The sequence below is a fragment of the Pichia kudriavzevii genome, chromosome 3, assembly GCF_003054445.1.
Source record: "Pichia kudriavzevii chromosome 3, complete sequence".
Classification (NCBI taxonomy): Eukaryota; Fungi; Ascomycota; class Pichiomycetes; order Pichiales; family Pichiaceae; genus Pichia; species Pichia kudriavzevii.
Genome location: NC_042508.1, coordinates 420,427 through 436,314, shown reverse-complemented (window position 1 = coordinate 436,314; position 15,888 = coordinate 420,427). Strand labels below are relative to the sequence as shown.

The 15,888-nt window shown below is 39.2% G+C and overlaps 7 protein-coding genes across 7 annotated transcripts; 6 read left to right on the top strand and 1 right to left on the bottom strand.

The window, feature by feature from the left end:
- Positions 1-112: 112 nt before the first annotated feature.
- Positions 113-1,204, bottom strand: C5L36_0C02040 (uncharacterized protein; the record flags this gene model as incomplete). The annotated part of the gene is made up of 1 exon (XM_029465876.1): positions 113-1,204. One exon carries the CDS (start codon positions 1,202-1,204, stop codon positions 113-115), a length of 1,092 nt encoding a protein of 363 aa, XP_029321736.1.
- Positions 1,205-1,701: 497 nt separating this feature from the next.
- C5L36_0C02030 (uncharacterized protein) lies at positions 1,702-3,444 on the top strand (the record flags this gene model as incomplete). Its single annotated transcript, XM_029465875.1, has 1 exon — positions 1,702-3,444. One exon carries the CDS (start codon positions 1,702-1,704, stop codon positions 3,442-3,444), a length of 1,743 nt encoding a protein of 580 aa, XP_029321735.1.
- Positions 3,445-4,263: 819 nt separating this feature from the next.
- Positions 4,264-6,099, top strand: C5L36_0C02020 (uncharacterized protein; the record flags this gene model as incomplete). The annotated part of the gene is made up of 1 exon (XM_029465874.1): positions 4,264-6,099. One exon carries the CDS (start codon positions 4,264-4,266, stop codon positions 6,097-6,099), a length of 1,836 nt encoding a protein of 611 aa, XP_029321734.1.
- Positions 6,100-6,811: 712 nt separating this feature from the next.
- Positions 6,812-8,617, top strand: C5L36_0C02010 (uncharacterized protein; the record flags this gene model as incomplete). The annotated part of the gene is made up of 1 exon (XM_029465873.1): positions 6,812-8,617. One exon carries the CDS (start codon positions 6,812-6,814, stop codon positions 8,615-8,617), a length of 1,806 nt encoding a protein of 601 aa, XP_029321733.1.
- A 435-nt stretch (positions 8,618-9,052) lies between these two features.
- Positions 9,053-10,240, top strand: C5L36_0C02000 (uncharacterized protein; the record flags this gene model as incomplete). The annotated part of the gene is made up of 1 exon (XM_029465872.1): positions 9,053-10,240. One exon carries the CDS (start codon positions 9,053-9,055, stop codon positions 10,238-10,240), a length of 1,188 nt encoding a protein of 395 aa, XP_029321732.1.
- A 215-nt stretch (positions 10,241-10,455) lies between these two features.
- Positions 10,456-11,370, top strand: C5L36_0C01990 (uncharacterized protein; the record flags this gene model as incomplete). The annotated part of the gene is made up of 1 exon (XM_029465871.1): positions 10,456-11,370. The coding sequence occupies one exon, from the start codon at positions 10,456-10,458 to the stop codon at positions 11,368-11,370; it is 915 nt and encodes a 304-aa protein (XP_029321731.1).
- Positions 11,371-12,033: 663 nt separating this feature from the next.
- On the top strand, positions 12,034-15,855 carry C5L36_0C01980 (uncharacterized protein; the record flags this gene model as incomplete). The annotated part of the gene is made up of 1 exon (XM_029465870.1): positions 12,034-15,855. One exon carries the CDS (start codon positions 12,034-12,036, stop codon positions 15,853-15,855), a length of 3,822 nt encoding a protein of 1,273 aa, XP_029321730.1.
- Positions 15,856-15,888: the final 33 nt, after the last annotated feature.

Here is a 15,888-nt window from a genome sequence, read left to right as displayed (position 1 = left end):
TGACAAAGTCGTAAACGTATGTCCATATAAGGGAGAATATTTCATTTAGACCTGACTGGAATTTAAATAAAAACGGTATATATAATATTTGCATTTTATACAAGAGAGTTGATTAAGCCTTGAGAGATCTTCTAGATTTAACGGCATTTGCAAGTTCTCTGAGCATGGATTCAGTAGTATTCCAGTTGACACAGGCATCAGTGACAGAGACACCGTACTTCAATTGTGATAGATCCTGTGGGATCTTTTGGTTACCCTCGTTGATGTTGGACTCGATCATCACACCAATGATATCATCTTCGCCATTAGCAACTTGTCTAGCAACTTCGGAGCAAACCTTAGGCTGGTTTCTGTAATCTTTATTGGAGTTACCATGAGAACAGTCAACCATTATAGTCTTACCCTTTGGTAGTTTTTCCTTTGCTTCCTTGACTGAAGCTTCATCATAATTGGTACCCTTCTTACCACCTCTTAGAATAACAAAGCAAGAGTCGTTACCCTTAGTAGTAATAATTGCGGCCAATCCGGATTTGGTAACACCCATGAAATGGTGGGAACCTTCTGCCGCTTGAATGGCATCGACGGCAACACCCAAGGTACCATCTGTACCATTCTTAAAACCAACAGGAAATGATAAACCAGAAGCTAGTTCTCTGTGTAATTGAGATTCTGTTGTTCTAGCACCAATGGCACCAAAGGACAAGCAGTCAGATAAGTATTGAGGAGAAGTGGTGTCGAGCATTTCAGAACCAATTGGCAACCCCAAATCTGTCAACTTGACAAAGATGTTTCTAGCCAATCTTAGACCCTTGTTGATATTAAAAGAGCCATTAAGATCAGGGTCATTGATTAGACCTTTCCATCCAACAGTTGTTCTTGGCTTTTCAAGGTATGCTCTCATAACCACCACTAATTCGCCCGATAATTCGTCTGCCAAAGGCTTAAGCAAATTTGCGTATTCCATAGCAACTTTTTCATTATGAAGAGAACATGGTCCAACCACAACCAACAGACGATCGTCTTGTTTCTTAACCACTGCTGTTGCAGCTTTTCTACTTTGAATAACAGTTTTAAGTGATGATTTTGTTGCTGGAATTTCCTTAATCAAAAGTTCTGGGGAAATGAGTGGTTCGTTAGCAAGAATACGTAAATCCTCATACTCTTCTTCTTGTGGAGCAGTGGATGTTGATCTAGAGTCGGACATTATTGCTATAGTTGTTGTGAGTATAGAGTGTTTCTTTCAAAGGGAAGAGCAATGAATACAAAGAGAAAAAACACCAGAAAGTTTAAGAATGGAGGGGAAACAAAATAACAAAGTTAAAGAGAAAAGAGAAGAAGAAAGCAAAGGATGAAAAAGAGATTGTCAAATAGCCCAGACAAGAGGAACGTCAAGAAGGTCCTAATGATGCAATTATCCGACAAAATCCACAAACAAGTGAAAAAAAAAAAAAAAATCAGCCAAGGAAAAATCGGTAAATTATGCATTCCAATTTCTTCAAATCAGTCATCGAATTTGTTCCTAAAGAGGAAAAAAAAGTTTGAAGGGGGAGGAAGGGGAAGACAAAGGATTTAGCGAATTCGAATCTGCCCCAATTAAGACTTGACAGAAATTTGAGGAAGTTGTTTTAGGAGGAATCCTCGTCAATTTTTGGCAGCTTCTGGTGGCTCATTCCTGGACTGTTGAAGCAAGAGAAAAAGCCGATGGACATGCAATTGGGTATGAAGCACGAGATTGGGAAAGACAGGGATGAAGAAGTGGAGCTTCAGTGGATGTCCAGGGGTTCTCGGGTGTCCAGAGATGAGGAGGAAGAGAGGTACCAAGAATGCTCCGACAAACAGGACCCCTTGAGGGGAATATGGTTACGAATTAACAGAATCCCCGAAACAATCCACAACATGTCACCGTATGGAGTATATATCCCCCCGTTATATATACTATTTGCAATGGTGCTTCTTATTTGGGTGTATTCAGTCATTTTGTTTGAACGGCCCATGATTTCACATGAGATTCCGGTGATGCAACTATCATGTGGTAGAGCCGAGCAAATTTGGGAAGGATTCGACACAGAGTGTGGTCTCCATGCGGAGAAGTGTCTACTGCCATTTAAGAGACATAAGACGCTCTATGTCAAATGTCCGGCATTTTGTGAAGGGTCAGGTTTGGTATACAATGTCTTAAGATACAAGGATGTGGAAATCCAATATGAGCCATTTATTGTGACATCACCGGTTGAGGAAAATGGGGAAATCGTATACCGAGGCGACTCGTACCCATGTATGGCTGCATATAGAGAAGGGCTAGTGGGTAATATGTGGGGCGGTACGGTGAAACTCGAGCTGACTGATCGGTATCCTTACGATGTTAATCTACAAAATGATGAAAAAATGGTGTTTAATGGATGGTATCCGGCTGGGTTTGTAATCAAGCCCCTGGAGAGAGATGAAAAAGGAAACAATTTGTTTGACTTGATATCTCTGGTGATTTGGATGGGCGTATTTTTGTCCGTTGGTCTGGGGGTCTTTGTCGTGAGAAATGACATTTTCTGGTTTTCTTCAGTGATGCTTGTATATTTGAGTATTGTATTAGTTGTTGATCCACCAATTGTTGTTGATTACGAGGACAACATCACCTTAGGAGACAACAGCTCCTGGCAGCTATTGAGCGTTGTTATAGGGAGGTTGTTACCACTATCTGGGATCATTGTCCTTATATGGGTGGTTGTATGTGAATATTCTTTTGTGGGGTCTGGATTGATCCAACGGCTAACATTTTTATGTGGATTGTGGATTACGGGGATGGATGCATTGACGTTTGAGAAATTGCCAATTGATCGGTTGGTCATTGAAGACGTCATCAATATGGGTGCGTCTGGTATCTTAGCATTTATATTTGTCATGATACTGATTGTATTTTGCTGCGTTCTTCAACTTTACAGAATATGGAGAGACGGGTGGTTTCTGAAATGCGTTTCCAGGTATCTGATTGTTATTTTCACAGTTGTTGCACTTGGTGTTTTATTTGGAGACAGGCTAGTATTGAGAGTTCATCATTGGGTTATTGGGTTGTTTTTCATTTGGGGGTGTAAATCACGGGGATCAATAGCCGGCGGACTACAAGGGCTCTGTGTTGGGTTGATACTGGCCGGCGTAGGCAGGTGGGGTTTTGCCTCAATCTTTGAAAGAGGATGGGTTGTTGATAGAGATGGAGACAATGGTGATCGTCCAACCGCTCCATCTGTTCCTGTATTTGTTTACAATGCGGCCAGACATCAATTAACCATTGAACCAGTTGATGATGATACTGAAATCAATGTGTTTGGAAACGATGTATGGATTTACAAAGGTCATGGAGGCGAAGACATTCCCATAGAGGATATCCAATGGTTGAGAGGACGTGCATGTAATGATGGAGGATGTAGTGAGTGGGTATGGATAACGAAATAAGAAGGTAAAAGAGAGGACATAATGTCAGAGAAAGAGAAGTCCGTGTTTCTCCGAGAATGACTTTACACCTTACAACTGAATCCTATCTTTCAAAGTCTAATTGTGTCTTATCTTATCTTCCCCATTAAGACCCCATTCTCTTTGTTTGTTTGCCTTTTTTTCCTTGACATTCTCCATCTCACTATTGTTATCTTGAGAAGTTCTAAATCCAGCCACAATCTCAGCTCTTAAACAACCCTATTCCAATCCGTCTCTATCCGCTTTACCCCCTGCTCTGGCCCGTCTATATCCGCCTCCCTAGCATTGCCCCATTAAAGGGGAGAGAATTACCCGGTGATTAGCCAAATACCGCGCACGGCTCTTTCCTTGAAAGGCATGGCTTTCCCTTTAGGGATACTCTATCCTCGGTGTTTGCTTCTGCACAGTCACTGACTAAGAAAAGTAAACGGCGATGCGCCGCGGCAAGGACGTGCAAACAATGAGTATGTCCGTTTCCGAGAAGAGAGGGACAAGGATCGAAGAAGGAAAAGGCTTTTCCTTTTCCCATTCCAATATTGTGTTCAGAATAGCCAGTTTTTTTTTCTTTTTTTTTTCTTCTCTTTTTTTTTTTCATGCCAGCTGAAGAAAATCCCAGGGCTCCATATAAGAAGAAGGATCTATCCACCGGTACCATCTGTTTCCCACTGTGACTCCCTTACAATCTCTTGCTTGATTCGTATCTTTGTTTTCATAGATCAAGGGACAATCACCTTATACCCCATACTTTAATCCTCAGGCACCACTACATTAATTCCAACCTTGACCAAAGGTCCAAAAGCCATGTTTGAAGGTAAAAATGACGAGAACAATCACTATAAATCAGAAAAGGATTCTTTGGCTAAGGAGAAGAATCTCGATCTAGATGCTAGAGATACTTCTTCTTCGGATTTATTTGAAGAAACTGTTGAAGAGACTGTTGATTCCTCCGAGTACAGTAACAACCTGAGGGGTTGGTTCCAAAGATTCATCCATTTCGTTGAAATCAGTGGTACCAAAGGTTATTCAATCCAGCAGTTGTTCTTGATGAATTATGATTTACGTCCTGTTGAAGCTGCTAGACGTAAATGGAAATGGTACCATTTCATCTTTTTTTGGTTGTCGGAATCCTTCAATGTGAATACATGGCAAATTGCAGCTACGGGTGTTCAAGCAGGCTTATCTTGGTGGGTCACTTGGATCACCGTTTGGATTGGTTACACTTTTTGTGCGCTGTTTGTTTGTGCTTCTGCCAGGGTTGGTAATGCTTATCACATTTCATTCCCCGTTTCCTGCAGATCATCTTTTGGTATTTGGGGATCATTGTGGCCCGTTATCAATAGAGTTGTCATGGCATGTGTTTGGTTCGGTGTTCATACTAGTATAGGAGGTAACTGTGTTGAGTTGATGTTGCGTTCAATTTTCAGCAATGATATGGAGAAGAGAATCCCAAATCATATAAACGGCAATATCACATCCTTCAAGCTTTTGTGTTTTTTCCTCTATTGGTTTTTCCAGTTACCGTTCATTTATTTCCCGCCTCATAAGATTCGCCATTTATTTACAGTAAAGGCGGTCATCTCTCCAATTGCTGGTATAACTTTCTTAGTTTGGACCTTAGTGAAGGCAGACGGTGGTGGACCTTTTATTCGTGCACCTTCAACAGTTTCCGGTTCTGCCTTTGGCTGGGCTTTTGTCAACTCCACAATGAATGCAATTTCTAATTTTGCAACTCTTATTGTTAATGCACCAGATTTTTCGAGATTTGCTAATGCACCAGATGCTGCAATCTACTCGCAAATGATCTCTTTGCCAATCTCATTTGCAATTACCTGTCTAATTGGTGTCTTGGTCTCTTCCGCTGCAAATTCTATCTATGGTGTCTCATACTGGAACCCACTTGATGTTCTCTCGAGATTCTTAGATCATTATTCAAGAGGTTCTCGTGGTGGTGTCTTTCTACTTTCTTTCAGTTTTGCAATTGCTCAGTTAGGTACCAATATTTCTGCAAATTCTTTATCTGCAGGTACCGATATGACTGCAATCATGCCAAAGTTTATCAATATTAGAAGAGGTGGATTTGTGTGTGCAGCAATTGGATTTGCAATTTGCCCTTGGAACTTGATGACTTCATCGTCCATGTTTACCACTTACTTATCTGCATACTCTGTCTTCCTTTCATCCATTGCGGGTGTTGTGTTTTGTGATTATTATATCTTAAGGAAGGGTTATCTCGTTTTGACCGACCTGTACATTGCAAATGAGTCATCTCCTTACTATTATTGGAAAGGTTTTAATTTAAGAGCTTATACAGCATATATTGCCGGTGTTTTACCTAATATTGTTGGTTTCGTTGGTGCAACAAAAACACACCATGTTCCAATCGGTGCAACATATGTCTACTATTTCTCTTTCTTTGCTGGATATGCATCAGCTGCCTGTGTTTTAATCATAATCACATACATCTATCCTATCACCGGGACTCCTGAGGCTAGGTTATTTCAATGTAAATTCTTTGAAGAGTGGCAAGACGTTGAAGATTTTGAGGAAGTTTACAAGAAACGAATTGCAATGGATTCAAACGAAAGGGAACTATTTATTAAAAGACTCCCTTCTATCGATGCATCAGAAAAAGCTTGAATTTATATCATAGTTTACCACCTTTTGCTTTGTTCTACACTCTACTACACTTTATGTACATACTGAAACTGTAATTTTGCTAATCGTTTTTTTTTTCATTTTATCTTTTGTTTTGGTTTGGTTTATGTTATGTTTTTTCTATGTTTTTTTCCGTGCTATTCTATTTCATTTTTTTTTATTTGGTTTTGTTTTATATTTTTTATCTGTATATTAGGCTTTTTTCTCTGGGTTTTGTGTGTATAATTTATTTTATTTCATTTTATTTTATTTTATATTAATTTTCATTAATTAGGGGTTTGTATTTGATTCGACTGGGGGTTTATCTTTCCCTGGAAGTCTTACGTGGCCACCCCCCTTTTGCTTGCCGGTAGTCAATATTACCGCTGGGTTTATCTCGTGGCGCATTTTTCCCAATAGGCGCTCTTATCATGCTTAATACCGCACAGCTTATCAGGAAATGACCTTTTCTCACTCGCACAGTCGCTTATCAAGTCTTTTTTCGAACAATTTTTCATCTTGCCATACCATGATTCTTCCACATGAATAATATCTGTGGTATTTTCAACGTTTTATTATCTTCTGACATGTCAAGACCTTCTTTTTTCTTTGTTTCTATAAAAAGCTAATTGAATTCCACTCTTGGCTTCATCTTCTTTTGGAAGGTGGATCTCAGGTTTGTTCCCCCTGCATCAGCACAAACATATAGCACAGTATGGAGAAAAACAACTACACATATGATGTCCATGAACGACACAAGGGACAAACCTCAAGCGTGAAGGCGTCGGAAGTATCAAGTGAAGACGGCATCTACGAAGAAGCTTTAATTGCAAAGGAGGAGCCAAAGACTTGGTTCCAACGGTTATATAGATCCTTGGAAATCGACGGTACGCAGGGGTTCACATTACAACAACTTTTCTTGTTGAACTATGATTTACGTCCTGTTGAAGCTGCTAGACGTAAATGGAAATGGTACCATTTTGTCTTTTTCTGGATTGCCGATTCCTTCAATATTAATACATGGCAAATTGCAGCTACAGGTGTTCAAGCAGGCTTATCTTGGTGGGTCACTTGGATCACCGTTTGGATTGGTTACACCCTTTGTGCTTTATTTGTCGTTGCCTCTGCAAGGGTTGGTAATGCTTATCACATTTCATTCCCCGTTTCCTGTAGATCGTCTTTTGGTATTTGGGGATCATTGTGGCCCGTTATCAATAGAGTTGTCATGGCATGTGTTTGGTTTGGTGTTCAGTCCACCATTGGGGGCAACTGTGTTGAGTTGATGTTGCGTGCAATCTTTAGCAATGACATGGAAAAGAGAATTCCAGATCATATTGGAGGCAACATCACATCTTTCAAATTATTGAGCTTCTTCTTGTTTTGGTTTTTCCAATTACCATTTATTTATTTCCCACCTCATATTGTCCGTCATTTATTCTCGGTCAAAGCTGTTGTATGTCCAATTGCTGGTATCACTTTCTTAGTGTGGACTTTAGTAAAGGCAGATGGTGGTGGACCGGTGATCCATCAAGGGTCCACTATCAAAGGTTCTGAATTTGGTTGGGCATTTGTTAATTCCATTATGAACTCATTAGCAAATTTTGCAACTTTAATCGTTAATGCACCAGATTTCTCCAGATTTGGAAATAAACCTGGAGCTGCCATTACCCCCCAATTGATTTCATTGCCAATCTCATTTGCAGTTACATGTTTGATTGGTATTCTTGTCTCTTCTGCTTCAACGGTCTTATATGGTGAAACTTACTGGAATCCTCTTGATGTGCTATCAAGATTTTTGGATCATTACTCAAGAGGATCTCGTGGTGGTGTCTTCCTTATCTCTCTCGGATTTGCAATTGCTCAGTTAGGTACCAATATTTCTGCAAACTCCTTATCCGCAGGTACCGATATGACTGCTTTACTTCCTAAGTTCATCAATATCAGAAGAGGGGGGTTTATTTGTGCAGCTATCGGATTTGCAATTTGTCCATGGAATTTAATGACCTCTTCGTCTATGTTCACCACGTACTTATCAGCATATTCTGTGTTTTTGTCCGCTATTGCTGGTGTGGTCTTCTGTGATTATTATATTCTAAAGAAGGGTTTCATTTCTCTGCCAGATTTGTACGTTTCCAATAACTCATCACCATATTACTATTCCAAAGGCTTCAATGCTAGGGCATATGCAGCATATATTGCAGGTATCTTGCCCAACATTGTTGGTTTCGTTGGTGCAACAAAAACACACCATGTTCCAATGGGTGCAACCTACGTTTACTATTTCTCCTTTTTCACAGGTTATGCAGCTGCAACTGCAGTATTGGTTGTAGCTACACTTATCTTCCCAATAAACGGGTTGCCTGATGCAAAGCTATTTGAACGCAAGTTTTTCGAAGAATGGCAGGAGGTTGAAGACTTTGACGATGTCTTCAGACAAAAAGCAGCTAACATCCATGATAACGGCAGTGACGTAATTGATGAATTGAATTATGTTGTCTCTGCTGAAAAGAGTTTACCATAATATGGTGTATTGCTTTTCTGATTTTTCACTTCCTAATTATATATTTCCCTTCTTCGTTTGTCTTTGTTTCTCCATTTGTAAATCTACACTGTTACAGCAATCATTTTTAATTTTTAAATATGCTTTATTCTGTTCCGGTGATACGTGTCCAGCCACATAGGTTTAGAGATCGTCTAATGGAACAAGCCTGCCAAAAAAATTTACCATGTCAGCTGGTCTATTTTCATGCAAAGTAGCTACTACCAACTACAGAGTACTTTACAAATATGTGGCGACTATCGACGCCTAACGAGTTTTTACACTTGTTTTTTTTTTTATAATTCTCATTTTCTTTCAAATTTCGTCCAAAAAGATTTTCAGTTTCCACGTTACAAGTTTAAGACATGCCATTCAGTGTTTTGCTAATTTGAGCAAAGTCTATCGTTGAGAAATACTATGCCACCAAAGAAACAAGTTGAAGAAAAGAAGGTTCTGCTCGGTAGACCAGGTAACAATTTGAAGTCCGGTATTGTTGGTCTAGCAAATGTTGGTAAATCCACTTTTTTCCAAGCTATTACCAGATGTCCATTAGGTAACCCAGCCAACTATCCTTTTGCAACAATTGAGCCAGAAGAAGCTAGAGTCATTGTTCCATCTCCAAGGTTAGACACCTTGATGGAAATGTACGGTAGACCAAAGAAAGTTCCTGCATTTATCACTATTTACGATATTGCCGGTCTAACCAGAGGTGCATCTAAAGGTGAAGGTTTGGGTAATGAATTCTTGGCTAATATCAGGGCTGTTGATGCAATCTACCAAGTTGTGAGATGTTTCGATGATGCTGAAATTATCCATATTGAAGGTGATGTCAACCCAGTCAGAGATTTAGAGATTATCAGTGAAGAATTGAGATTAAAAGATATCGAATTTGCGGAAAAACACCTGGAAGGTATTGAAAAAATCACCAAAAGAGGTGGTCAATCATTAGAAGTTAAACAAAAGAAGGAAGAAGCTGTTCTTGTTCAAAGAATCATTGATTTGTTGAAGGACGGCCAAAGAGTTGCCAACCAAAACTGGACAGCTAAGGAAGTCGAAGTCATCAACTCCATGTACTTATTGACCGCAAAACCATCTATTTATTTGATCAACTTGTCCGAAAGGGACTTTTTGCGTAAAAAGAACAAGTGGTTGCCAAAGATCAAGGAATGGGTTGACACGTATTCCCCAGGTGATATTATCGTTCCCCTTTCTGTGTCATTTGAAGAGAGATTGTCACAAATGGAGACTGATGAAGAAAGAGCAGAGGAAGAAAAGAATGTTGGCGCAACTTCTGTCTTACCTAAACTAATTACTTTAATGAGATCCAAATTGAATTTAATTTCCTTTTTCACCGCTGGTGAAAAGACTGAAGTTAGAGAATGGACTATCAGAGAAGGTACCAAAGCCCCACAAGCTGCTGGTGTCATTCACACAGATTTGATGAAGACTTTCATCTTGGCTAACGTCATGAAGTACGATGATTTGGTAGAAGCAGGTAGTGAAGCAGCTGTTAAGGCTGCAGGTAAGTTGATGCAAAAGGGTAAAGATTATGTTGTTGAAGACGGTGATGTCATGTATTTCAGAGCAGGTGCAGGTAAGAATTAAGATATACATAGCACGTAATCCAATAGGTCCCCTTTATATACATTTATATCATACCTGTGTACTAATTCATTAATTTGCTTACATAAGTAAAATTTATCAGCGATTGAAGTGAAATTTTGTGGTTCAAGGAAGATTTTCTTTTCTGGCAAGAATAACTAATCACGAGATATAGCTTGTGTCCCCGTTTCATCTTCCTTAAGCTTTCTCTATCCATAATGATCTCCATTAGAAACCTAAGAGCCCTTGGTAGCGTTAAGCCTCTGTTTGCCCCTTCAGCAAGAGTATTTTCAACAGTATCTTCAAGATTGAATGAAGCAAATAAAACCGAACCTACACCCTCAAATCCCGAAGTCGAAAAGCCGAAGAAACAATACTCTAGGCGCCCATTGTCTAGCATTCCAATAGGTAGTGAAAACTATTCCTCCCAAACTATGAAGAAGAAGAACCCGATTGAGTATTTATCTTGGAAATCATTTGTGTTATTTATTGCCGTTGGTGCAGGAATGACTTATTTTTTCCGTAACGAAAAGGAGAAGATGAAACTACGTAAGGAGGCTGAAGCTAACAGAGGTGTCGGAAAGCCTCTAATTGGTGGCCCTTTTAACCTAGTAACCCAGGATGGTGAGCCTTTCACAGAGAAGAATTTAATTGGAAAATTCAGTATAATTTATTTTGGTTTCACACATTGTCCTGATATCTGTCCTGATGAGTTGGATAAGCTAGGTCTGATGTTAGATGAATTAAAGAAAAACGGAGTCGAACTACAACCAATCTTCATTACTTGTGATCCGGCAAGAGATTCGCCAGCTGTACTAAAAGAATATTTGAGTGAGTTCCATAGCGATATTATTGGCTTAACTGGTGATTATGATGAAGTTAAGAGATGTTGTAAGAACTACCGTGTTTACTTTAGTACGCCTAGAGACTTGAAACCAGGCCAGGATTATCTTGTGGATCATTCTATTTTCTTCTACCTGATGGATCCCGAAGGGGAGTTCATTGATGTCTTGGGTAGGAACTATGATGCGGAAGGAGCGGTACAAAAGATTATCAAGGATGTTAACGCTTACGAACCTAAAGAAGTGAGAGAACGTAAGAAGGAAGGCATGCTTGGTTGGTTATATAAATAATTCCAACAAAAAACCAACATCCCCCACCATCGATTCTAGCCTTATGTAACCATTTCATGTACCTATCTGTATATATATATATAATTAAGGTCTATACAGCTACAGTGTGTGTGGCAGTTTTCGCAGGTAGCCTGCTGAAAATGGAGATCGTTGCCTGGCTTCTCATCTGCGGAAGATAGGAACCAATGAAGAATCATCTCAACTGTCCATGCATGGGTGCTAATGAATGGTAAAGTTTTCCAAAACGAGATTTATTTCCATTTCACAAAGTAAGTACACTTTTCTTGCTCTGATGTTTTTTTTTTCCCACCTAAGACATTGAACTTTCTTTCCGAGGTGTACCTTTAGCAGTGCCTACTTCACAGCCTCTGTTGAAGTCTTTGGTATTTCAATACAGCAATTATGGTATGTATATACACTTTATCTTTAAATATGTTTGATTCTGCTATGATCTGGTGTTTTTCATTTCCTTCCCTTGACACGATATACTAACATAATTTAAAACAAAAAATATTCTTTTTCCTTTAGGTTTTATTCAAGAGAAAACAGATCAAGTTTGTTCCTCCGGCGAAACTACCCAGTGATATAGATCCATCTACCCCCGTTTGGTGGATTCCAGAAACCGGTGAATGGTTTCTAGAATACGAAAAATACTTGGATCGAATGTCATTTTACAATATTAAAAAGTTTGTTTGTGAAACAAGTGGAAATTCCAATTTAACTTTTTTTGAAGCTTTGGAGGTAGAACAAGAGGAGTTGGTCAGTATGCAGAAGCATTTTCCAGAGCCAGTAAAAGAACCTATTTTGCGCCATGTTTCATTTTCCACTGTTCCCAGGATAGATATGTTAGTTGACCAAGTCTACACAAAGTTCAAAGATGATTTTTTTCCGGGCGATAAAGTTGTAGTCAAACAAGAATCTGGAAATAGGGTTCAAGGAATAATTAAGGAGAAGGTTGTCTTTAATTCTAGGATGGATTCAGAAGGTGTTATAAGATCTCCGTTCATTAGTTACAGGATAGCACTTGGAAAAGACAAAGGTGAAATTGATATCGAAAACCCTTCCAAGATTTACCGGGAGAGGAACAAGTTCACCAAGGCTTATGTTAAAACATTCCTTAAGGTGAGTTTGGCTAGATCTTCTAAATTAGGTTCACCCTGGGTTATTCGTGAAGATATTGCCAAGAAGTACAAAATCTCTTTAGAGTGGCCTAGAGAATTGAAAAAGTTTGATACTACAGGCTCTATCAATAGCAATAAAAAGAGTTCCATCTTAAACGATAGTGCTGATGGGGATCATAGTGAAGAAGCGCTGTCCGAGTCTAAGAACTCAAGTTCTATCGATACTGTGATGAAATCAACCAGGGGCTTTTCACACACGATCTTCGAGAATTTAAAAGAGACCCCCCCTGCAATAGATGAACTGTATCAGAAGTGGTGTCAACATTGGTATCAAATTCTAAAGCGCACAACTGCATATTTTGAAGATTTAAAATCAGATGATCCCGCAAGAGATAAAGTTTTAAGGCTATTCAAATTTACCGGCGTTACAATAACTGATAAATTTGATCCTAATAATACACATTTTATAATCACCACTCGTCAATTTTCACTTAAGGAGAATTATCCGGAATCTGATCCATTTCATTATGTGCAGATCAAGAGAATCAAGGTTTGGCACTACGAAAAATGTCAAAGATTTTTCAAAAGTATCAAGATTTCGAATAGAAGGATTTATCAGATTGCTAAACAGGAGGCTATTCGAAAGGGTATCAACTTGATTGATTCAATGGCCGAAAATGGTAATAATTCGGCGTCCTACATTAGCATTGCGCCTGCTCCTCAATCCAAAAGCTCTACCAATAGTGAGGTAAAGGGACAAAGTAAATCCAAGGCATCAACTCCTGTGGGCGAAAATTCAGCTGACAAATCACAGAACGAGCAACAACCCGAAAAGAAGTCGCATAAACCCCAAATAGTTGACGATCTACTATTGCCTCTTCAGGAAAACCTGCAAAGGCCTAGTTGGAAGAAACTCCAAGATTTTGAGACCCTACCATTTAATTATGATGAGTGTCCAACATCCATGTCTGATGTATTTGAAGTATGGATGTTTATCAACATGTTCCATGAGGCTTTTATTATTGATACTTTTACCTTTGATGATTTTTTAAATGCCTTACAGTGGAAAGATTCTAAGAAAAAGTGTCCTTTATTATTAGAAATTTTCTGTAGCTTGCTTTCGGGAATCATTAATAAAGATGGCCAGTTAGATGTCACGCTTCCTGTTGATATCGAAACGGAAATCAAGAACAAGGAGAGAGAATTGAAGCAAAAGAAAAAAACAATTGAAAAAGAACGTGAGCGGGAAAAGGAAAAGAGAGTCAAAAGGGACCAACTTGTAAAGCTTAAGGATGGAAGATCCGGTACAGTGGCTTTGAATGGAGTACACGATAATGGACCAGAAGACAGTGATAGTGAAATGAGAAATGAGAATGATGAAGAAGACTATGATGAGGATGATCATGAGGGCAATAATAATGATGCGGAGCACGATAATGATGACAGTGACGAAAGTTATGCTGAGGACGAAGATGAAGAAATCAACCACAACGCATATGCTGTTCTCAACTATAAAAAAATATCCTGGCGTGAACGTTGTCAGAAAAGAGATTTCAAGAATGGCAATTGGTTAATTGTTTTATTGGGAGTCTTTTCTATAACAGAATTTATTCCGGAATTCAAGCCGGAGATTGTTAAGACATATGAAATTTTGTGTCCTATTGATGAAATGCCTACACCCGATTTGTTAGAAAAACACTTCTTCGAAGATCTCAATCCCGTTAGGAGGGTCACCATTCTATCAATCTTGATGAATATTCTTTTGAACGGTAACATTGTGAGAAATCACACTGATTTTGTTGTTGAAAAAGCTGCTTCATTAAGACGTGAGAAATTTGAGCTTCAAAAAGAAATGAAAAATAAAGTCGAAAGTGCACACAATGCTAACAAAGACGTACTTGATACTCTAAGATCTATAGACGTCCGTGAAATCAAACAGCGTATTGAGGATCATGAACTCGAGATGTTGAAAACTGAAGATGAAAAAGAAAAATTTATAGAAAGTAGAAACAAAGGTGGCAGACCTGTCCAAAACACCCTACCACCAGAGCCAAGTGCGTTAGAAAAAGCGGTTGCTGCAGGCCACCCAGAGTTTTTGGCAATTCTCAACACCAGAACCAATTTGATAAAAGAAGTCGAAGATATGAAGAAACAGAAAAATGAGATTGATAAAACCTTAGTCGAATTAAATAGCCAAAGAATTAGATTCTTGGGTAAGGATAGGTTTTGGAACAGATATTGGTGGTTTGAAAGAAATGGCTTACCCAATCTTGGAGGTGGAAAAGATGATGACGATGATGAAGGGGAGGCAGAAAATGATCATGACGAAGACGATGATGCTGAACTGGGTGACATAAAGACTGAAGCAAAAGGTCACGAAAGCGATAGTGAATATGATTCAGAAACATACTTGATGGGACGTGTATGGATCCAAGGTTCAAATAGCATTGATAGCAAACGCCTTATTGACGGTGACGGCTCCAACTTGAAGAGAAAACGTGAAGAAGAAGGTAGCGACTTTCTCGAAACTGAACTTGACTGGGTATACATTGATGAGGTTGAAGATTTTGATCTCTTGATTGCATCGTTAAATGACCGGGGTATCAGAGAACGGGCATTGAAAAAGGAACTGAACGATTGTAAAGACCGTGTTATCTCTAGCTTCAAAGCACGTAAGAGATTTTTGAACGGCAACGAATTGCAAGTTAAGCTGCATCAATACATTGATGATCTCAAAAAGGGGAAGGGAACCTCTGAAAAAGTAGAAACTAAACCGGTGAAACAAGAGGAACAAACTTTGGATGCTGATATTGATGAATCTGAATATAAGTATGTTCCTAGTGTTAATTCAGAAAAAGATTCTGATAAGGATGATGAGCCGGCAACACGCTCAATGAGGACAAGAAGAAGTGCTAGGCGCAGAAGAGAAGATGACGGTGAAGATATCAAAGAAGTTACTGGTGGGATTAATACCCGTAGTAAAAGGCTGCGCATTGAAACTGTTGATGGATACGACGCTAATGGAAACATCAATGAAGGTCCAAATGGTGAAGATGGTCGGGAGCTAGATGTAGTTACCTCGATGGTAGATAAGTTTCAGTTTCCTGTCTCTGGAGATGACAGTAAACTTCGTGAAGGCTTAATTACGAAAGCTCTTGGAAAGCTCAAAGATGTCCAACAGACTATCCGAGAAGAGAACATGGTCTACTGGGTCAACAGTTCTGCAATTGAGAAGCTAGGACATTCACATTACCAGGGTCCAAAACTTGCTGAAACGAGAAAGGCTGGTCGTGGAAGAACACGAGGAGGACGCACTGGTGCTTCAAAGTTCAGTCGTACCAACAAAAAGAGAGGACAGCACTAGACGGGCTTTGTTTGATCTGTATACCTGTATATT